The sequence below is a fragment of the Muntiacus reevesi genome, chromosome 3, assembly GCF_963930625.1.
Source record: "Muntiacus reevesi chromosome 3, mMunRee1.1, whole genome shotgun sequence".
In the NCBI taxonomy this organism is placed as follows: domain Eukaryota; kingdom Metazoa; phylum Chordata; class Mammalia; order Artiodactyla; family Cervidae; genus Muntiacus; species Muntiacus reevesi.
The window spans coordinates 234,481,529-234,506,124 of record NC_089251.1 but is presented as its reverse complement, the minus strand read 5'-3'; the positions used below and the strand labels follow the sequence as shown (position 1 = coordinate 234,506,124).

At 40.8% G+C, this 24,596-nt stretch overlaps 1 protein-coding gene across 1 annotated transcript in view; it reads left to right on the top strand.

The window, feature by feature from the left end:
- The window catches only part of PLA2R1 (phospholipase A2 receptor 1), a 118,757-nt gene that overhangs the window by 11,311 nt on the left and 82,850 nt on the right, over positions 1-24,596 (top strand). Inside the window, 2 exon segments of the mRNA XM_065931620.1 lie at positions 5,367-5,750; positions 9,659-9,832. Of these exon segments, the coding sequence (XP_065787692.1) occupies positions 5,367-5,750; positions 9,659-9,832 (558 nt within the window).

Sequence of the window (24,596 nt, the reverse complement as noted above, 5' to 3'; positions counted from 1 at the left end):
TACCTCTTATGTCAAAATATATTTTGGCATTAACTTGTAGTTCTTCCTGTACATTTCATGATGCAGTCCCAAGAAGAACATCAGTTTCTTGAGTGCAAACACTGGTATATGTATCCTATCTGCAGGGCTCCTAACACATGCCATATCAGATCCTCCATTAATGTCTGTTTGAAATCTCAAGTCTCCCACTTCCAGTTGTTGTTGTTCTTCAGCCACTCATTTGTGTCCGACTCTTTGCAACCCCATGGACCTGCATTATGCTAGGCTTCCCTGTCCTTCACCATCTCCCAGAGCTTGCTCAATTTATGTCCACTGAGTCAGTGATGCCAACCATCTTGTCCTCTGTCGTCCCCTTCTCCAGCATCAGGGTCTTTTCTAACAAGTCAGCTCTTCCCATCAGTTGGCCAAAGTATTGGAGCTTCAGCTTCAACATCAGTCCTTCTAATGAATATTCAGTATTGATTTCCTTTAGGATTTACTGATTTGATCTTCTTGCTGTCCAAGGGACTCTCAAGATTCTTCTCCAACACCACAACTCAAAAGCTTCAATTCTTCGGTGTTCAGCCTTTTTTATGGTCCAGCTCTCACATCCATACATGACTACTGGAAAAACCATAGCTTTGACTAGACGGACCTTTGTCGGCAAAGTAATGTCTTTGCTTTTTAGTATGCTGTCTAGGTTGGTCATAGCTTTTCTTCCAAAGAGCAAGCATCTTTCAATTTCATGGCTACAGTCACCATCTGCAGTGATTTTGGAGTCCAAGAAAATAAAGTCTGTCACTATTTCCATTGTTTTCCCATCTATTTGCCATGAAGTGATGGGATTGGATGCCATCATCTTTGTTCTTTGAATGTTGAGTTTTAAGTCAGCTTTTTCACTCTCCTCTTTCACCTTCATCAAGAGGCTCTTTAGCTCCTCTTTGTTTTCTGCCATAAGGGTGGTGTCATCTGTTTAAGGCTGTATACTGTCACCGTGCTTATTTAACTTAAATGCAGAGTACATCATGCGAAATGCTGGGGTGGATGAAGCACAAGCTAGAATGATGATTGCCAGAAGAAATATCAATAACCTCAGATACGCAGATGACACCACTTCAAGTTATTTGGCAACAATCTACAGGAGTTCATTTTTTCTTTCTAGGATACAAATTAATGCATGTAAATAAATAGAGCTAGACCTACATGGTTCTCACTAAGTATATGAATATAGAACTTCTGAGAAAAAAAATAACATTTGGGAAAAAAAGTATAAGGATGACTCAACTAAATGAGCTTTATGGTCTCATCCTGTGCTGAAGTTCATGGTTCTGGGTTTATGGGTAGTTAGTTTCTGCCATGTCTATGTCCCTTCCAGTGCTGTTCTGCTGTCTCCACCCGGGAAAATGAGCCAGTACATGTATACACACACACACTTTCCATCTATAAAGGTCTGATGCATTGAGAGGACATGTCCACCTCACTCATGTCATTACTTGAAGATCCAGTCAAGTGTTTTAAATTCTAGTCCTTTTCCTTTTCTTATTTTTCCATCATTTGTTTTTAAAGGTTTATTTTACAATGTTTTCTTTGGAACTGATGAAACTCCCTTTTTTCCATTAACTGGGAGAATTTGCATGATTCCGGAACAAATAGATATAGTTTTAAAGAACAAATATCCAAGCAAATGATTCTTCTGTCTATCTCTGGTACCCTACACAGTGCCTTCCACATAGTCAGCACCCAGGGAATGCTTGTTTGATGAATGAATGAAGAAATGAATGAATAAAGAAATTCTCCTTCCATTCTTAGAAATATACATGTCATCCTGTGGGACCAAAGGGTGGATCTGAAATGATCTCCTTTCCAGAGGAATTCAGAAGTAGAAAGTAGAAACACTAGTTTCAATGGATTTTTTTTTAAGGATGAAAATTAGTTTATAAGTTACTTCTAGTAAATCAATCCTTTTTCTCTTCCTAAACTTCTAATTATGAAGGGATGTACAATAACATTTTACTGCAAAGAGATTTAGTAATTCTGGCAGTACTTCATTAATCACTTAATCAGTGTTCAAGCAGAACTGATGTCCTTGACATCTATAATCAATCTTGATTCCTCCTACATTTGATCTTCATCCTTTTTGAAATCTGTCTACAGACACTAAGGACTGTGGCTTATTCTCACATCATGTTTTTGTTAGAGATGACTCATATGCACATATGATAATAATCAGAATATTGCTACCTATATTGGGTCTCCTAGTAGTCTATTTGAAAACAGTTGCTTTCTCTTCAGTGAATTTATGGAGATTAATGGTGCTAGCACCAGATTCTATTATAGCTTAATGGGAAAATGGGATTGGGTCATTTTTTAGCTTAGTGTGACATACTATTCTTTTGGAGATGGCATGTTTATTGTTATTAGTAAGCCAGAGCTACTTGTTTATGATACATTCTGAAGAACTTTTCCAAAGCCACATCCTAAAGGCAGCTGGGTGTAGAAATGTGATAGCACCCTAAAACTGAGCAGCATGGAGTTAAGTTTGTCTAATATCTTCTGCTTTGGAAAGGTATTTTTATGATCACTGGTGAGACCGAGTTCTAATTCTATCTCTCCTTTTTTCTTAACACTTCATAATTTAGATATTTTAAAACATTATTCCTCTAAAATTTTAATATATAATTTCCATGTCCATTTACTTACAGACCACTCATTGACCCATCCATACACTGCTTGTCAACATCAGTATTTTTGTTTACAGACCATTCACTGACCCATCCATACGCTGCTTGTCAACATCAGTATTTTTGTCTTTCTTATAACAGAGTTGCAATATAGACTTTACAGTTAGATAGTCTGGAAGATGAACAGATGAAGACTCAGTTTATAATGACACATGCATTTAAACAAATGAGACAAAGATTTTGTCATCTGGTTGCTTGAAGAGCATTTTTCCTTCATAAAAGTTAATAACATGGTATTTCAGGATTGTGCTGCAGAAGCAAACTAAGTTGGACTTTTGTGCTAATGTTAGACGTCTTGGGTGACATGCTTAAATTAGTATTCTACAAGTGTTCAACCAAACCTACAACTGGATCTGCAGACCAAGAATCAGGAAGCCAGAAGGATAATAATGACAATAATAACAACCTACATTTACTGAGGTCTTCCCATGCCAAGGTAGTGTGTGGTGTACTCTGCATAAACTATTTAATGAAATATTCTTAACATCCCTATGAGGTCAGTGTCATACATATTCCCAGTTCAAAGAGGAAGGGCAAGACTTAGAGATTAGGAAATTTGCCCAGAGTTACAAGGCTGGTCTGTGGTGGGTCTACCTGATTCCACAGCCCAGTCAGGTAATCTGCCCACTCATCTTAGGTGCGTGAACTGAGACCCAGAGGGCTATGGTACAGCCAGTAAATTGCAGAGCTGGATATATTTGAACATACATATTAGATAGAAGCTAAACTATAGAACAATTATAGTAAAATAATTACCCTTTTGTGAAAACTTAATGGAACTCTGGGCTAGCTAGTTAGTAGATTATAACAGAAATTAAGGTTAACATTTTACCCAGGCATGAAAAGGTGAATAGGAGAGTTGGAGAGAATGTTAATAATTATCAGAGTCCACATCGAATTGGCGAGAGGTAGATTTGATCTTGAATGACTATCACTAATAACCACACAGACATGGGCTTCATTAGGAAAACAAATTTCCTGATCTAAATGAAATCTCCCTAAAACCATTCATTCTCTGCCTCCACCCCCTTCTCTTTTGCTCTGATGTATAGTGATCAAAGCAATTTTCTGACAACTAATTCAACTCCTCAAATGTATGGTTATAAATAATGCTATCAATTATTAAATGAAGTATAGCTTCCATTAATACATTGACAATCTTTTTTTAACAGTTTCTTAAGTGATTTTGGTTACTGTAAATCAGTTCTTCTTGACCTGAGCAACTTTAGAAAAGCCAAAAAAACTTTTATCAAAATGAAGCATTGTTCTCACATACCAATACATAAGAAGCTTCATTCTGCACTGTTTGAAATCTCTAGAAGGCTCTGCCTGTGTTCCCTATGCCGCAGCCACAGGACATGCCTGGCCCTAAACCACACTTGTTCTAAGGGAACCTGATAATATTCCTTTAGATTTTTGAAGAATGGACAGGAAGTAAGATGTTTAAGAGCAGAGCCTAGTGAACAGGAGAACAAAAGAACTCTTGGACCTGCCCAGACAGTCGGAGCTAAGTAACCCAGCAACCATGAGCCTGGGTAAGCAGCACCCGCCAGTGTGTTTAATCAACAAACATTTACTGAACTTCGACAATGTGCTCAGGACACTCTGAACTTACACTGAAGAAATCAGATGTGATTTCCACCTTCAAAAAACCTGTGGGAAGATGTGTTCATAGTTATTGCATGATAGGTGTCTTCTAGGCTGACAACTTGAAGTCAAGTCACATAGTGAGTGGAGAGATACCATGTAAGCCCTGGCTGGGCCCAGGCAGCTTGTCCACAGGAAACTCATCCAGATCCTTTCTTCTGGCTCCCTGGGGTTGGAGGTTCAGGGGTGTATCACGAAATGCCTCCTCCCTCCGCACCCCAGGTGGCCCATGTGGTCTCAGTCCTGCCGTGGTGCTCTTGTATCTTCGCACGTATCTAGGTGAGGGACCTCAGCTAGTGTCCTGGGCATATGGGCATATGTGTGCTGCTGCCAGTCCCACCCAACAAGAACTCTCTCAGGAGGAGGCTGAGCCCAGAGCAAATGTCCCTGTCTTTCTACTTCTGATGGGCCCAGCACAGAAAACAACTGTGGGGAAGCATGTCTTCTCACAAGCGCTATGTCTCCTATCAAGACACAAAGAAGCCCTTGAATTCTATCCTTTGGGTGTCCTGCAGAAATTTGATGGGAAAAATGTTCATTTCAGTGGCTCTTGATTGAGCTGCTATATTTCTAACATTCACGCACTTGTCTGGAAAAAAAAAAAAAGTCACCATACCCCTGGGCACCCGATGTGTCTCTCCTGTAGCCCTGAGTATTGTTAGCAGTCCTCTCTCCCCAGTTGTGGCGAGCTCCTTTTCTATCAGTGCTGCTCCCGAGTGGATCCACAAGCAGCCCTTGTTACTGGGGGCGCCAATCCAGTCTTAGAGCAGAGGTTTGCCATGAGCTCCAGCAAGTCCATGAATGCCTCCCAGGAAACTCCTTTGATTTGCACAAATCAAGCCCTTGTTGTGGACCCTGCCCATCAACTTCAGACCTGTTTGAGATGCAGTAGCTGTTGGTGTGACATGTCACAGCTCAGACATGCACTTTGGGATCCCCCTGACACTAGTTAATTATATATGGAGATTCTCTACTATATCTTCTACTTTGCTGTTTCAGATAAAGGAATCTTCATTATCCAAAGTGAGAACCTCGAGAAATGTATTCAAGCCAGCAAGTCTACACTGACCCTGGAAAACTGCAAGCCACCCAACAAGTACATGCTGTGGAAGTGGGTTTCAAACCACCGCCTATTTAACATCGGAGGCAGTGGCTGCCTGGGCCTGAATGTGTCTAGCCCAGAGCAGCCGCTGAGCATATACGAGTGTGATTCCACCCACGTTTCCTTGAAGTGGCACTGTAACAAGAAGACGATCACAGGCCCACTCCAGTACATGGTCCAGGTGAAGCAGGACAACACGCTTGTGGCCTCAAGGAAATATCTCCATAAGTGGGTTTCCTATATGTCCGGTGGTGGAGGCATTTGTGACTATCTGCACAAAGGTAAAAAATAATTTCGACCAAAGTACACATGAAATGATATATTTAGAAAGGTTGCCCATAAATAAAGATTTGTAAAATATATGAAAGAAGTGCACAGCACCTGCGACCTCAAGGGACTTCTGCTAAATAGATTTTAGTTGCTTACTTGCTTATTGTAAAAAGATTGCCAGAGTCTTAGGACAGATTTGCTAAATTCTGCTAAAGAAGCAGAACTTTGAATTTAAAGGTATTAGGGAAGAAAACACTTAAATAACTGTGGGAATCAGTGGAAAGGAGAAAGAACAGAAAGATGAGGGAGAGAGAAAATCAAAGTAGAAGGAAAAGATTTTTGAAGTTAAAAGCCTTGTCAGGATAAATATAATAAGAGCCTCTCAGGCCAACATTTCTTTTATTGTAGAAAGTCAGTTCCATGTATGAAGCATGTGTGCTAGGGCACCTCTGTCTCCTAAGACCAGGCTGGCATCTGTGTGGTGGGCATGTTACAAGGCATTAAAGGCAGACTGTTGTCAGATGTTATTCGGTGTGTGTCAGGGAGTGGGAGCAGTTTCCTGGGCGGCTCAGTGGTAAAGAATCCACATGTTAACACAGGAGACGCAAGAGACACAGGTTTGATCCCTGGGTTGGGAAGATCCTCTGGAGAAGCAAATGGCAACTCACTCCAGTATTCTTGCCTGGAAACCCCATGGACAGAGGAGCCTGACAGGCTACAGTCCATAGGGTCGCAAAGAGTCAGACCCCACTGAGTGACTAAACAACGTCAAAAACAAACAGGGAGTAAGAAAGCGTGGTTTTGACGGCAGCTAAGTGGAGGTGTTTTCATTTTCCATAGTTCTGGGATATCTGGGATTTTAAAACCGACAAAGAAAGCAGCTTAGTTCTGAAATTCTGAAACCTCAAACCTGATTGTCAGGTTTTGTCCTGTAGCTCTGTTCAGTCATTCATCCATCCATTCACCGGCCTTCACACATTCATGGAACGAGGACTGCTTCTGGGCTGACGTCTGATTTACAAAGGCCAGCGAGACAGGAATGGTCCCTGCCCTTCTGGTACTCTATAGAATAATGCCTCAATAAGAGCTTCGATTTCTAAAAACTGTAGGAAGCAGAGAAAGGAGCTCCTAAAACCTAAAGCAAGACTTCCGTACCTACAAGAAATGAGTAAAGAGACACAGAGACAAGAGTAAGCCATTTCAGGACTCACTAAAATAAAGCACGTGCTGCAAACCAGCACTCTGAATAATCTCCAGTTCTAAGGAAGAATTTGGCTTTTTGTTTCATGTGAACATTTCAGCCATATACCCACACTCACAATGCATGCAGGGGAAGGCTAGGTAGAAGACAGAAGATGTGTCCTGGAATAGCAGCAGTTTCCAAACAGCTCAAACCTCTAGGGCTGGCAATATGGGGTGAGCTCAGGCTAGCGCCATGCCCCAAACTATATCCCCCCACCCCCGTCACCCACCCTCACCCCTCCTAATTGTGAGAGAGGGTGGGAATCTCTACAGTCAGCCCTTTCACTCCAGGACCCACTGACTTAATTGATGGTGGCCCTGATCTCCTTCTCATGGTAAAGAACCTCCTTTGAGTCAGTTCTAATGAGGTGGATGAAACTAGAGCCTTTTATACAGAGTGAAGTAAGTCAGAAAGAAAAACACCAATACAGTATACTAACTCATATATATGGAATTTAGAAAGATTGTAACGATGACCCAGACAACAAAAGAGACACAGATATGAATAAAGAACAGACTTTTGGACTCTGTGGGAAAAGGCAAGGGTGTGATGATTAGAGAGAACAGCATTGAAACATGTATATTACCATTTGTGAAATAGATCACCAGCCCAAGTTCAATGCATGAAACAGGGCACTCAAAGCCGATGCATTGGGACAACGCTGAGGGATGGGATGGGTTCAGGGTAGGGGACACATGTACACCCATGGCTGATTCGTGTCAATGTATGGCAGAAACCACCACAATATTGTAAAGTAATTAGCCTCCAGTTTAAATAAATAAATTAATTTTTAATAAAATAAATATTAAAAAAATAAAAATAAAGGAAAACAGGTCAAATGCCAAGTAAAAGAAAGAACCTGCCTGCCAACGCAGGGGACATAAGAGGCGTGAGTTGAATCCCTGGGTTGGGAAGATCCCCTGGAGGGTGGCATAGCAACCCACTCCAGTTTTCTTGGCTGGAGACTCCCATGGACAGAGGACCCTGGAGGGCAACAGTCTATGAGTTGCAAAGAGCTGGACATGACTGAAGCAACTAAGCACACTCACACTGATCCCCTTCACTATAGAAAGTCCCAGTTGATTCATGAAAAGTTGTCGCCTCCTGCTTTAGGCCAAGGATGACCAACGACTGGAATACTCTGAGAAAGCAGGCAGCAGGCCACTCAGCATGGCCATCTCTCTCCTAGACCCCCTCTCCGGGGGACAATAGCTGGGCATCTGCTTTGCCCTCTCTCTGTGTACCATCCGTTTGCCACACTGCACCATGTGTGTCTTTAAAAATGGAAATCTGATCGTGTGATTTCCCATTCCATACCCTCTGATGACTGCCCACTGCCTTCAGAGCAAAAGCCGGAGTCCACGTCGTGGCAGAGGTGGCCCTCTGTGAGCCGACACGCCAGTGCCTCCCTGGTTCCTGCCCACTGGGCTTCCCTGCTCCCCCTGTTGACCTCACATGGTCCTTGATGCAGGTCCCACATTCCTGCTGTTCCTTCTGCCAAAACAACTCTTGTCCAGAGGCCTGAACCTCTCTTTCCCGAATTCTTATTCAGAGAGGCCTTCACTGACCAGTTTATCAAAAATAGTGCCCATTCAACCCCCACTTGGAGAAGGGAATGGCAACCCACTCCTGTATTCTTGCCTGGAGAATTCCATGGACAGAGGAGCCTGGCAGTCCACAGTCCATGGGGTTGCAAAGAGTCAGACATGACTTAGTGACTAAACCACACCCCCACATACATCACATACACCCAGTCATTCTGTTCTTATCCTATTTTATTTTTCTTCGTGGTAAATTATCACTACTTGAAATTACAAGTTTATCTATATATTTGCTTTCTCTCTTTTTTTTCTCCCCACTCAAACAGATGCTCCATATGAAAAGGAAATTACTCATTTGGTCACTATTACATCATAATACCCAGTGCTGAACACATTAAATGCTCAACAGATATCTGTTGAGTGAATAAATTATAAATACTTATGAAACTCGAGATTCAGATGCTGCTGACTGATATACTTGGGGACTGGAAGATATTTTGAAGTGAAATCTTCAACTATATTCAGTATCTTGTAATAGCCTATACTGGAAAAAGATCTGAAGCTATATACCTGAAACTAAGACAATACTAAAAAGCAACTATACTTAAATACAAATAATAATAATAATATTCTTCTTCTTATCCATTCACGAATAGGTATGCCCTGAAGCAGTGTTGGTCAATCAGTCATGCCTGACTCTGCAACCCCATGGATTGTAGCCCGCCAGGTTCCTCTGTCCATGGGATTCTCCAGGCGAAGATACTGGAGTGGGTTACCATTCCCTTCTTCAGAAGGAATCTTCCTGACCCACGGATCAAACCCGGGTCTCCTGCGTTACAGGAGGATTCTTTACCGTCTGAGCCACCACGGAAACACTGAAGCAGTGCACCATACTAAACAAACGAGGAGATAAACATAGGAAACAAACCACTTATCAGCATTTCCCTGGACACAGCACTCAGCCTTGTACTTTTCCATGCACTAGACTCTGAGGTCTTAAGGGTTAACCATGGTGAAGTGAGGGCCTTGCCCAGTGTAGATTTTCGGTCGATAAAAAAATGCATTCGCACTATGACAGTTTCCAAAGATAAAGTTGCCATGCTACTTATTGACTTTGTCCTCTTTTTTCTCTTAGATTTGTACACAATCAAAGGGAATGCCCACGGGACTCCATGCATGTTTCCCTTCCAGTACCATCAGCAGTGGCATCACGAATGTACTCGGGAAGGGCGGGAAGACAACTTACTGTGGTGTGCCACGACCAGCCGCTACAAAAGAGACGAGAAGTGGGGATTTTGCCCAGATCCTAGTAAGAGTAAAATCTAGTCTTCCCTATATGTCATGAATGAATCAAGGATGATTAGAAAGCTATTATATCCAAAGAAAAGCACTGAGATTCATCTACTGAAGTCTGAATAAGCTTGCTGAATCCATTTAACCAGATTTTGATTTTGTTTGTTTTTGCCTCGAAAAGACAATTCTGATGTATATTGCTTTTTCTCCCCCTAAGTTCAAAGATATTAATTAGTCATTCCTCACTAAGTTCAGTGCATAAATATGCTTTAACTGGAATCAAATTTTAATACTCTGTGATCTCATTAATCCCAGCTTCCAGGCAGGATACTTCAAAACAAAACTAATTGTATATAAAGCTTTGTTATTTAAAAAAAAAAAAAAAGCTTTGTTATCCTTCCAGTCCACTCCTTCTTATGAGCTCCTTCACCTATCCATGTCCTGACTGCTTGTCCTGCTCATTGTCAAGTCCAAGCATCAGCTGGCCCCTTGATGATCTTTTTAAAATCACAGTTGCCCTCCCAGTATTTCTCAACAGTGAGTTGTCTTGATTCCCTTTCCTTATTACTCAGTTTCTAGCTATAACTTTAAAATCCTTTTCTCTACTTAACCTGATTTTCAAGGTCCAGTAACAGCTTCAATGTTCTAAATATTTTGTCAGTTAGTACTTTATTATTTTATTGTATTTTCATTTAGCTTAAAAGTTGCCAATGGTTCTTAAGTACTGGGGAATGTTTACATATATCTTCTATTTTCTTATTTATTTATTTTTGGCTCTGCTGAGTCTTTGTTGCTGCAAGGACTTTTCTCTAGTTGCAGCAAGCAGAGGCTACTCTCTAGTTGTGGTGTGGGCTTTGCATTGCAGTGGCCTCTCTTGTTACAGAGCACCAGCTCTAGGGCACTGAGCTTTAGTAGTTGCAGCACACAGGATCAACAGTTGCAGGTCCCAAGTTCTAGAGCTCGGACAAATAGCTCTGGTGCAGCAGTATGTGGAATCTTCCTGGAGCAGAGATCAAACCCGTGTCTCCTTCATTGGCAGGCAGATTCTTTACCACCAAGCCACCAGGGAAGCCCTCTTCTACTTCCTATATTTATATCCTTCACCTGGGTTTCTGCAAGGCAGAGAATTTAGCTTCTACAATCTCTTCATCTTCCTTTTTTTTCCCATTTATTTTTATTAGTTGGAGGCTAATTACTTTACAATATTGTAGTGGTTTTTGCTATACATTGACATGAATCAGCCATGGATTTACATGCGCTCCCCATCCCGAACCCCCCTCCCACCTCCCTCCCCATCCCATCCCTCTGGGTCGTCCCAGTGCACCAGCTCCGAGCACTTGTCTCATGCATCCAACCTGGACTGGCGATCTGTTTCACACTTGATAATATACATGTTTCGATGCTGTTCTCTCAGATCATCCCACCCTCGCCTTCTCCCATAGAGTCCAAAAGTCTGTTCTGTACATCTGTGTCTCTTTTTCTGTCTTGCATATAGGGTTATCGTTACCATCTTTCTAAATTCCATATATTCATCTTCCATGCCTACTTTCCCTCCACAAAGTTAACAAAATGCCAGAAAAAAATTAAAACAAAAAGAAATTGAAGAAATTAACTGCAAACAATCTGGTTAATAAGTTGCCTGTAGAACTGTTTTCTAACCTAAGAGCCTGGTGAATAAGAAAGAAAGTAGACTTTCAAATCAGAAAGACCAAGGTTGTAGCCTTGCTTTCTCCCAACAAGGAGATACTGAGTCTCAGTTTCCTCATCATAAAAATGGAGATAATAATACCTATTAGGTTAACAAGTAGATCCAATTAGATGATGCATCTAAGCCACTTATAGTACCTGGTCAGTCAGTTCAGTCACTTAGTTGTGTCTGACTCTTTGTGACTCCATGGATTGCAGCACACCAGGCTTCCCCGTCCATCACCAACCCCCAGAGCTTACTCAAAATCATGTCCATCGAGTCAGTGATCCCATCCAACCATCTCATCCTCTGTTGTCCGCTTTTCCTCCCGCCTTCAATCTTTCCCAGCATCAAAGTTTGTTCCAATGAGTCGGTTCTTTGAATCAGGTGCCCAAAGTATTGGAGTTTCAGCTTCAGCATCAGTCCTTCCAATGAATATTCAGGACTGATTTCCTTTAGGATTGACTGGTTGGATCTCCTTGCAGTCCAAGGGACTCTCAAGAGTCCTCCAACATCACAGTTCAAAAGCATCGATTCTTTGGTGCTCAGCTTTCTTTATAGTCTAACTCTCACATCCATGCATGACTACTGGGAAAACCATAGCTTTGACTAGATGGACCTGTGTTGGCAAAGTAATGTCTCTGCTTTTTAATATGCTGTCTAGGTTGGTCATAATTTTTCTTCCAAAGAGCAAGCATCTTTTAATTTCGTGGCTACAGTCACTATCTGCAGTGAATTTGGAGCCCCCAAAAATAAAGTCTGTCACTGTCTCCATTGTTTCCCCATCTATTTGCCATAAAGTGAAGAGACTGGATGCCGTTATCTTAGTTTCCTGAATGTTGAGTTTTAAGCCAATTTTTTCACTCTCACTTTCATCAAGAAGCTCTTTAGTTTTTCTTTGCTTTCTGCCATAAGGGCGGTGTCATCTGCATATCTGAGGTTATTGATACTTCTCCTGGCAATCTTGATTCCAGCTTATGCTTCATCCCGCCCAGCATTTTGCATGATGTTCTCTGCATATAAATAAGCAGGGTGACAATATAAAGCCTTGACACACTCCTTTCCCGATTTAGAACCAGTATGTTGTTCCATGTCCAGTTCTGTTGCTTGTTGACCTGCATACAGATTTCTCTGGAGCCAGGCAAAGTGGTCTGGTATTCCCATCTCTTGAAGAATTTTCCACAGTTCATTGTGATCCACACAGCCAAAGGCTGTGGTGTAGTTAATAAAGCAGAAGTAGATGTTTTTCTGGAACTCTTTTGCTTTTTCGATGATCCAACGGATGTTGACAATTTGATCTCTGGATGTTGACAATTTCCTCTGCCTTTCTAAATCCAGCTTGAACAGCTGGAAGTTTACGGTTCATGTACTGTTGAAGCCTGGCTTGGAGAATTTTGAGCATTACCTTTTTCAAAAAAGTGAGGTGAGTGCAATTGAGTGGTATTTTGAACATTCTTTGGCATTGCCTTTCTTTGGAATTGAAATGAAAACTGACCTTTTCTAGTCCTGGGGCCACTGCTGAGTTTTCCAAACTTGCTGGCATATTGAGTGCAACACTTTCACAGCATCATCTTTTAGGATTTGAAGTAGCTTAGCTGGAATTCCATCACCTCCACTAGCTTTGTTCATAGTGATGCTTCCCAAGGCCCACTTGACTTCACATTCTAGGATGTCCAGCTCAAGGTGAGTGATCACACCATCATGGTTATCTGGGTCATGAGGGTCTTTTTTGTTTAGTTCTTCTGTGTATTCTTGCCACCTCTTCTTAATGTCTTCTGCTTCTGTTAGGTCCATAACCTTTCTGTCCTTTATTGTGCCCATCTTTGCATGAAATATTCCCTTGGTATCTCTAATTTTCTTGAAGAGATTTCTAGACTTTCCCATTCTATTGTTTTCTTTTATTTCTTTGCATTGGTCGCTGAGGAAGGCTTTCTTATATCTCCTTGCTATTCTTTGGAACTCTGTATCCAAATGGGTATATCTTTCCTTTTCTCCTTCGCCTTTAGCTTCTCTTCTCTTCTCAGCTATTTATAAGGCCTCCTCAGACAGCCATTTTGCCTTTTTGCATTTCTTTTTCTTGGAGATGATGTTGATCACTGTCTCCTATACAATGTTACAAACCTCTGTCCATAGTTCTTCAGGCACTCTGTCTATCAGATCTAATCCCTTGAATCTATTTCTCATTTCCACTGTATAATCATAAGGAATTTGATTTAGGTCATACCTGAATGGTACAGTGGTTTTCCCTACTTTCTTCAATTTAAGTCTGAATTTTGCAATAAGGAGTTCATCATCTGAGCCACAGTCAGCTCCCAGTCTTGTTTTTGCTGACTGTATAGAGCTTCTCCATCTTTGGCTGCAAAGAATATAATCAATCTGATTTTGGTATTGATCATCTGGTGATGTCCATGTACAGAGTTTTCTCTTATGTTGTTGGAAGAGGGTGCTTGCTATGACCAGTGTGTTCTCTTGGCAAAACTCTGTTAGCCTTTGCCCTGCTTCATTTTGTACCCCAGGTCAAATTTCCCTGTTATTCCAGGTATTTCTTGACTTTGTACTTTTGCATTCCAGTCCCCTATAATGAAAAGGACATCTTTTTGGGGTGTTAGTTCTAGAAGGTCTTCATAGAACCATTCAACTTCAGCTTCTTCAGCATTACTTGTTGGGGCATAGACTTTGATTACTGTGATATTGAATGGTTTGCCTTGGAAACGAACAGATCATTCATTGTTTATGAAATTGCATCCAAGTACTGCATTTTGGACTCTTGTTGACTATGAGGGTTACTCCATTTCTTCTAAGGGATTCTTTCCCACAGTAGTAGATATAACGGTCATGTGAGTTAAATTCACCCATTCCAGTCCATTTTAGCTCACTGATTCCTAACATGTTGACATTCACTCTTGCCATCTCCTGTTTGACCACTTCCAATTTACCTTGATTCATGGTGTCTGAGAAGACTCTTGAGAGTCCCTTGTGCTGCAAGGAGATCCAACCAGTCCATCCTAAAGGAGATCAGTCCTGGGTGTTCATTGGAAGGACTGATGCTGAAGCTGAAACTCCAATACTTTGGCCACCTGATGTGAAGAGCTGACTCATTTGAAAAGACCCTGATGCTGGGAAAGATTGAGGGCAGAAGAAGAAGGGGACGACAGAGGATGAGATGGTTGGCTGGCATCATCAACTCAATGGACATGGGTTGGGGTGGACTCTGGAGTTGGTGATGGACAGGGAGGTCTGGCGTGCTGCGGTTCATGGGGTCACAAAGAGTGGAACACGACTGAGTGGCTGAACTAAACTGAACTGATGGACCTCACATTCCAGGTTCCTATGCAATATTGTTCTTTACAGCATCGGACTTTACTTCCATCACCAGTCACATCCACAACTGGGTGTTGTTTTTGCTTTGGCTCCATCTCTTCATTCTTTCTGGAGTTATTTCTCCACTGTTCTCCAGTAGCATATTGGGCACCTACCAACCTGGGGACTTCATCTTTCAGTGTCCTTCTTTTTGCCTTTTCATAACTGTTCATGGTGTTCTCACGACAGGAATACTGAAGTGGTTTGCCATTTCCTTCTCCAGTGGACCACGTTTTGTCAGAACTCTCCACCATGACCTGTCCGTTTTGGGTGGCCCTGCAAGGCATGGCTCATAGTTTCATTGAGTTAGACAAGGCTGTGGTCCATGTGATCAGTTTGATTAGATAATGCATCTAAGCCACTTATCACAGTACCTGGTACTCACCAGGACTACCACCACCATCATCATGTCACCATTAGGTCTAACATTGTTTCAACATGTGCTTCTGAAACAATGATCCTTCCTCTTTATCGTCTTTGTCACCAGCACTAAATTAAGCATAGTGTTAGGACTTAGATCCCTCTCTCCAAAGAACTTGGCCCAGATGGAATACAGGACAGACAGATTTGCTCCATGCCTGGAAATGCAGACTACATTTGATAGGATGCTGTTGAATCATATAGTTTAAAATGTAGATCCTTGCCCAGTCCTGGAGATGCAATGAGCATTTGCATTTTTGACAAATGGCCCAGGTGATCCTGTGGACGATAATTCATCAGGCAATTCATAACATGCAAGTAATTTCACATAACATCTATATATAGGGGCGATATTAAGACATTTAGCAACCAATTTAGTATGGGCTATTGGCCAATTCAAGTGGAGACCTTAATGTGAAGGTTTGGAGTCCTGGACAACCACTACTGCTATTAGCACCTTATCTGCTGTAATGTGAGGGGATGCTGAGGCAGCAAGAGGCACTTGATGAGCTCAAGAGAGCAGCTCTTCACCAATCAGCCTGAAAGTATTTCATTATTTATTAACTGTCAGATCATTAGCCTTCTCCATCTGAATCTGAATGTCTGTGTGGAGGAATATGTGCATGTAATCCCCACACTCCTTAGATCCTTGAGTCTGATGTCACATTTTTTACATCATCTTCTCTTTCCATTTCCATCTCCAATAGATGTCATTATTAAAAGTAAATAAACAGAGCCCTGGTTTGAGTTCCCTGAGTCATAGAGCAAATTCCCACTGGCTATCTATTTTAGATACGTTAGTGTATCTGTTGCCATGCTGCTCTCTCCATTAGTGGGAAGAAGGCTCAAGAGGGAGGGAATATATGTATACGTGTGACTGATCTATGTTGATGTATGGCAGACACCAGCACAATAATATAACTCAAACATCTTACAATAAAAATTTTTTTAGGAAAGTAAATAAACAAATATTAATAAAAGTAACATGTATTTCACATAACCCTAATACTATTTTTAAAACTATACTATTCTCTTTGAGGAGAAGGCAATGGCAACCCACTCCAGTACTCTTGCCTGGAAAATCCCATGGACGGAGGAGTCTGGTAGGCTGCAGTCTATGGGGTCGCTAAGGGTCAGACACGACTGAGCGATTTCACTTTCACTTTTCACTTTCATGCACTGAAGAAGAAAATGGCAACCCACTCCAGTGTTCTTGCCTGGAGAATCCCAGGAACAGGGGAGCCTGGTGGGCTGCTGTCTATGGGGCTGCACAGAGTTAGACACGACTGACGTGACTTAGCAGCAGAAGCATTCTCCTTGAGATTCTTCAAAGAGCACTGTCACCATCCTCTATCACTTTTAGCCTATTACGGTGTCCCAGGTGGAAACCTGGGTTTAGTGGTGCCCAGGGCTTTTAGATCCCTGGACTATCTATTTGTTCAGCTTCCTACAGTTCAGAAGCATCCTCCACTTGACAGCCTGCCAGATTCCAACTCTCTTGCCCTTTATAAAACCAGCAGAGAGAATGTTATTTGTACAGTGCTAAATTACAGTTCCAATTTTCTTCCTTTCTTTTACTCTTGGTTCCTCATAGCGAACATAACTCAAAATGATGTGCCAGAGACTGGAATCTGAGCACACCGATTGCTTTTTCCATGGGGTCAGGAAGTGGACAGAACAGAGAGATTAAAGCAAAGATTCATACTACTATATCCCATCTTTCTTATTCAGAAATTCTATCTCAATGTAGAATGATCCCTTTATTTTAAAAAAAGTTGATTGTAAGTGAACACAGTGTAAATTTAGTCCTAATAAACACATACTAAAACACACTAGCAGGGAGGGATGTGATAAAACTTCTGTTGCTATAGATCTTCAGGAACAAGGGTGACATAAAGGAATCTCTCTGGTTTTATTTAGAGGTGATTCTGAGTCATACTATGTCTGTCCTGGTTGTATGTCTTCCCTAGCTGGAGAGTCAGGCTTAGTTAGTTTGAGATATTTTTAGGATACCAGCCTTTGGGTGAAGCCTTCCCCAGTGGCTCAGCATTAAAGAATCTGCCTGCGGTGCAGGAGACACAAGACACACGAGCTTGATTCCTGGGTCAGGAAGATCCCCTGGAGGAGGAAATGGCAACCCACTCCAGTATTCTTGCCTGGAAAATCCCATGACAGAGGAGCCTGGCAGGCTCATTGCTCTGGAGCCTCATTCACCTGATACAGTTTTTATCAGTAATTTGAATGATAGAGCAGATTGGTTCCAGTTCAGATGTATGACTGCCAACCTCTGCTTCATCAGCAGTATTATTATATCTCTCTTCTCAAGCTTCTCTCTCACTCCCCACCGGGCCATATAAACCTTTCTTCTCCCCTGACTTTCTAACCTTGCCCTACATTCTCCTTCCAAACTCTTAAGAACCGACTTCAAAGAAAATAGGATCCCTCAGAGGGGAAGTTTTGACAACTTCCTGCTCACAGGCCTGCTCTTTAAGCCTACCATGGTTTGGATCCATCTCTATTTTCTCCCTCCCAAGCAATAGTGGTCCTCCTCCTACCTAGGGCGAATCTCCCCACCTGGACTCTGGAGCCTCCCATCCAATCTTCTTCAGCTTTATCTCAGTGTTTCTCAAAGCATGGTCCCTGTTCCAGATTGGAAAGGGAGATGTAAAACTATCTCTCTTTGCAGATGTCATGATCTTAGATATATAAAATTCTAAAGAATCCACTAAAAAACTACTATAACTAATAAACTCATTCACAGGATACAAGATCCATGTACAAAAATTAATTATACTTTAATACAGTATCAATGAACAATCCATAAATTAGATTAAGAAAGCAAATCAAAAAAAAGAGAGAGAAGTTCATTTATCATAACATCCAAAAGAATAAATACTTAGGAAAAATTTAACAAATGACATTAAAAACTTACATCTAAAAACTACAAAACATTGAAAGAAATTAAAGAAAATTAAATAAATGGAAAGACATCCCGTGTTCATGTGATCAGAAGGCTTTTTATTGGTAAGATGGCATTACTAACAGCAATCTCTATCAAATCCTAGCTGACTCCTTTGTAGAACTTGACAAGCTCTTCCTAAAATTCATATGGAAATTCAAAGGACCCAGAAGAGCCAAAATAATAAAGAAAAAGAAGAAAAAAGTTGGAGGACTTAGATTTCTTAATGTCAAAACTTATGGAAAGCAACACTAATCAAGACAATCAAGACAATTGTCAAAATGGAATAAAACTCAGAGACCCACACTTATGATTAATTGATTTCTGACAAGGATGCCAAGACAATTCAATGGGGAAAGAATAATCTTTTCAAAAAATGGTACAGGGAAACTGGATATTCACATTCAAAAGAATAAAATTGAACTTCTATCACCATATAAAAAATTAACTCAAGATAGATTTTGAAAATTTATATGGAAGAGATAAGACTATAAAACTGTTAGAAGAATCAGTCAGTTCAGTCATATCTGACTCTTTGCAACCCCATGGACTGCAGCATACCAGGCTTTCCTGTCCATCACCAACTCCTGGAGCTTGCTCAAACTCATTCTTCTTGGAGGAATACACAGGGGTAAAGTTTCATGAATTCTTAGATATGGCATCAAAATGAAAGCAACAAAAGAAAAAAATAGATAAATTGAACTTCATCAAAATTAAAAATTCTGTGTTTCAAAAGACAAAATCAAGAACATGAAAAGACAACCTCAAAATAGGATAAAATATTTGCAAATCAGATATCTAATAAAGGACCTATATCTGGAATATATAAAGAAAGCTTCAGTTCAGTTCAGTCACTCAGTCGTGTCCGACTCTTTGCGACCCCATGAACCGCAGCACACCAGGCCTCCCTGTCCATCACCAGCTCCCAGAGTCCACCCAAACCCATGTCCATCGAGTCGGTGATGCCATCCAACTATCTCATCCTCTGTTGTCCCCTTCTTCTCCTGCCCTCAATCTTTCCCAGCATCAGGGTTTTTTCAAATGAGTCAGCTCTTTGCATCAGGTGGCCAAAGTATTGGAGTTTCAGCTTCCATATCAGTCCTTCCAATGAATACTCAAGACTGATTTCCTTTAGGATGGACTGATTGGGTCTCCTTGCAGTCCAAGGGACTCTCAAGAGTCTTCTCCAACACCACAGTTCAAAAGTATCAATTCTTCAGTGCTCAGCTTTCTTTATAGTCCAACTCTCACATCCATACATGACTACTGGAAAAACCATAGCCTTGACTAGACAGACCTTTGCTGGCAAAGTAATGTCTCTGCTTTTTAATATGCTGTCTTGGTTGGTCAAAGAAAGCTTATAATTCAATAAAAAAGACAAAAGTCCCAATTTAAAAATGGGTAAAATATCTGAATAGACATTTCTCAAAAAAAAAAAATTGACAAATGGCCAATAACCAATGAAAAGCACTCAGTATCATGAGCCATTAGGGAAATTAAAACAAAAACCACAGTGAGATACCACTTTACATCTCACAGGATGGCTACAATCAAAAAGACAGACTAAAATAACAAATGCTGATAAGGTATAGAGAAATTAGAACTCTCATATACTGCTGGAAGGATTGTAAAAAGATACAGCTGCTTTGGAAAACAGTCTGTCAGTTCCTTAAAAGAATAAATACTGGGTTACCATATGACCTGCAATTCTCCTAGCTAATTATCCAGGAGAAATAAAAACACATGCCCACACAAAAATTTGCACACAAATGCTTATAACAACATTATTTATAATAGTCAAAAAATAGAAACAACCCAATGTCTGTCTACTGATGAATACATTAATAGCACATAGTATACCCATACAATGGGATATTATTGGGCTATATAAAGAAATGAAGTGCTGGTACATGCTACAACATGGATGACCCTTGGACACATTATGCTAAGAACCCAGTCACAAAAAGACCACACAGTATAATTCCATTTATGTGAAATTTTCAGCATAAGCCAATCTATAGAGACAGAAACTAGTTTAGTGGTTGTCTCAGATTGGGAGTAGGGCTGAGGACTGAGGAAAAAGCGGGGAGTGATTGCTAATGGATATTGGGTTTCTACAAAAATGTTCTAAACTTGATTGTGATGATGGCTGCACAATGCTTTGAATATACTAAAAACCATTGAACTATATACTTTAAATGGCATGTTATACAGCATGTTAATTGTATCTCAGCAAAACTATTTTTTTTAAAAGTGTAAATGGGAGTGAGAAATTGGAGAGAGCATATGTATGAAACTATGTGATTAACAGGGGTAGAGAAAAGGCAGAGACTGGGATGGGGAAGCCAAGGGAAGGAGTCTTTTTGTTTCTTATTTTTTAAGGGTGAGAGACACTAAGTCATCTTTGAGAGCATCTGGAAATGATCAGAGAGAAAGAGGTTGAAGATGCAGGAAAGTGAAACAATTGGTGAAATAAACATGGTCTCTCAGAAGGCAGAAGGAAGTAGGGTCCAGATCCTAGATGGATGGACTGGCCTTTTATGGATGTAAAAACAGCTTCTCTGTAGGAGAGAAGAAAAAGAGCATAGTACAGGTCCAAGAAGGTTGATGGATTTAAGTGATGGGGAATATGAGGAGTAACCAGTCCAGAGCTGTGGACTTGGAAGAGGGGAAGAAGGCATGAGAAGTTCGGACAGCAGGAAAGGTGTGAAATGAACACGGTGGCTGCTGGGAGAGCAAGCTTACTAGAGAAAACTGGTCAAGTTTCCAGGAAGTATCAGGGGTGATTGATAATGAATCAATCATATGACTTTTCTTGGCAGTGCTCATCAGTTGGGTGCAGGCACAGAGCAGGCAAATAATTGGGTTAATCTGCTGAAACAGGCTCCAGAAAGTCACTAATGACTCAGTCCTCATTGTACTCCAAGATTCGACAATAAGTAACAAAACTGATATCATCTCTTTCTTTGGGTTTCTGGGGCCCACACCTACTAGTTTTCTTCTTTCTTTTGTGGCCACCACTTCTCATCTTCCTTTGATATCATAGTCTCCTTACCCAGCTATCTTTAGGCACTGATGGGGAATAACATGAAAAGGATGGAACATGGTACCTACTTTCCTGATACTTAATTTTATTAGGAAAAACAGACAACCAGTAAGCAATCACATAATGCATCATTTAATTTCAACTGTGATCAGGGGTACCAAGGAGTATGTAAGTCACTGGGAGCAGAAGTCTTGACTTGGTTTGGTGTCCCTTTTATAGGAGATTTACTAACAACACACTTTGCAGGGAACAGATATTCAGTAACTATGTGCTGAGAATATGAAAGACCAAAGAGAGAGAAAATAGTAACTTTGTAGCTTGAAGTTGCTCTAATAGGATATGTTTTTGTTTGTTTGTTTGCTTTGTAAGAATTCAACCATTTTTTAAGTGGCAGAAAGAGTACACCTGGGACAATGACAAAGTTATATCCTTAGGGAAGACAAAAAAAGCCATACTAGTAGAGAAGAAGAAATGGCTCCATCTCAGTCACAATCTGTAATAACATCAGTGTTGACTTGACTACACTTCAGTTTATTAGAAGAGAGGTGTGTTTTGAAAGGGGAAAAAAATCACCTATTTATAGCATCTTGCAAAAGACTTTTGACAATCTTTCTTCAAATAATAGGAGATACAAAGATATATATGACATAGTTGTTTCTGTCAAGGAGCTCGTAATTTAGTGACAGAAGAGATGATATAAAGACAACCAAAGATGCAAAGAAATATGATGGTTTACATTAGAATTTTTCGAGAAAAAGTAAGAGTACCAGCCTTCAATCTTGTGTTTTCAGTGGCTTGAAAATAAAAATTAGTTGTGAAGAAAGCAAGAGGATTAAGAGTAAACACATGCAGATATCTCATGCCAAGATGGGAACCTCTGGCAGGAGGAGTTCCAGGGAGTGGTCTTCAAGGCCAAGATGAACCTGCAGGAGGTCTCTTGGGGAGTAGTCTTGGGCTCGATACACATGGAAAGGAAAGGAAGAAAGCAGGATTGCTCAGGACTGTGATGCAGGACTGGCGACCCCCACAATGACCCACGAGGAGTTCTCAAGCTGTATTTGGCCCTGGCTGGGGTGAGAGGAGGGGTCTTGTAGCTCTGTGGTGACCATCATGGTTTGCAAGCTGCTCTCGAGAAGGGAGAGTGATATTGGGCAATGAGCCTCGTCAGCCAAGGCAATCGTTGAAGGAGAGGTGACTGCTGGCAGGTGGGGAAATAAAGTTTGGTCCTGAAGGGAGATCAGAAGAGCACATCACAGTGCCCAGGCCCAGGGTGGCATTTTCATTCCATTTGTTACCATAATATCCTCAAATAAGATCCGTGGAGTGATACGCAAGCCATCCAGAGGAGCAAAGATGGGACTGACTGCATAGAAGTATACATTCTTATATTTAGTTCAAACCAAATTTCAATGACAAATGGACTGGCTTGTTAGAAGATCAGGGGCATCTGTTGCAAACATTTGAGACATTCCTTTTGATTAACCTTGAGAATTAGCACAGATAATACCAAGGCAAGGAAAAGCTAACAAAGCTGAGCAGGGCAATTTGTAGCACAGACAGGATCAGCTGCAAGTCTTTCATCTTAACTGTTTCATGTATCGAACTCAGGCTTTGATGTACAGAATTCGGGTTTCTGCAAAAGGCTGTGTTTATGTAGCTCAATCCACGTGCTGTTGAAAGGGCAGGACCTTCCCTTGCCAACTCTTGGCAAAAATGGGAACAAGATCGACTGAAGTGTCATCCAGGCCTTTTCTTATCCTGACATGGCTTATCCTGGAGGTTTATAGTTAGGACTCATTATCGAATCTTTCCCCAAGGCAGGTTGAGATGAGGTACCCTGCACCCAGATCTCTCCTTTGACATTCTGTCCAGTCTCCTCTTCTGACCTCTTATCATCTTCTAGTAGCCAGGGGCTATTTGTACCTGCTCTTCTTAGGAAGTGCTTCAGATGTTTTCTTTCAAGCCAGTGTTTCCCAGTATTTGCATTGTGGACCATCTGCATTAGAATGTGAACCATCTGCATCAGGAATATGTTTGAAAGTCAGGTTTCTGAATCCCACCCCAAACCTACCAATTCAGAATCTCTGAGAAGGAGAACCAGGAATCTGGTTTTTTCAGAAGTCTGCTAAATGATTTTTATGCACAATGAAGCATCCCCCTGCTCCTGTCTCATGGACTCAGCTCTCACACAGGATGAATAGGGCTAAAATGAAGTCTGATAATGCTTAGCATGTTGTCCATCTCACAGATGGCTCAGTTAAAAAATTGGAAATGGTCTCTAAGGACTCAGACTCAATGTGGAAATTTCAAACATCAGAGCAAGATGATTACTAGAAGCATCCTCCTTCCCTTCTCCTCCTTTCCTACATGTTTTCTTTGGTGACATAGACTTGTCTTCTGCCCTCCTTCAATCTTGGATCCTTCTATAAATACATGTGTTGGTCAGGGAACTTGGTAGACAATCTCAGATTTAATATATTTATGTTTAATAACTTCTCATTAACTAACTCAGTACTGGGGAAGGCACGTTGCAACCAGACATGAAAACAAACTTTTGCATTCCCAAGGGAACCATCTAACTAAGCATTGTGTCAAAAAGAAAGCAAACAAAAAAGATTTCATATTGTCAAATAAGTTTGAAGTATAGTGAATTAAAAGCGAGCCTTTTCTTTACTAGAGAACTCAGAGCCTTTAATATGCTAGTGTACATTATGAATTCCCCTGAGGATATTACATATGCACTGCATCCCAGCTTCTCTTGGGGAGCTCTTGAAATTGTAATACTATGTGGATTGCACTTTGGGAAAGATTGTTCTAGATTTTAGCAGACTGCCTAACCATAAGTTATACTCTTGCTGTTGCATAGTTCACACCGTCTACATTCTGAAATGTTTTGCTTGAGTTTGATTTCAGGTAATTACTATGACTGCTTAGGTTCACCTTGGGGTTTGATTTAAAATTTCATCAAAAGTGCTTTTGCTTTCATTTTCTGTCATTTTAAGAAACTTCGGATTTCAGATCCATTTTTCATACTTTATTAAGTTTACTTTTAAGCAAACTACTCAACGCTTGGCCAATGTTTTGCAAGTGGATTTTGTTTCTCCTCCTTTTGGTTGAAAGAATTTTAAAACATCTTTTAAAATTGAATTATCAGTGGAGAACAGAGGAGCCTGGCAGTCCACAGTGTCACAAAGATTCGGACACCACTTATGACTGAACAACAGAAGTTGATTTATGGTGAAAGAACTTTCTTAAACTAAATATCAGTGTTCCTGTTATCAGTGTTTATTCGAAAACTTCTGTTCATT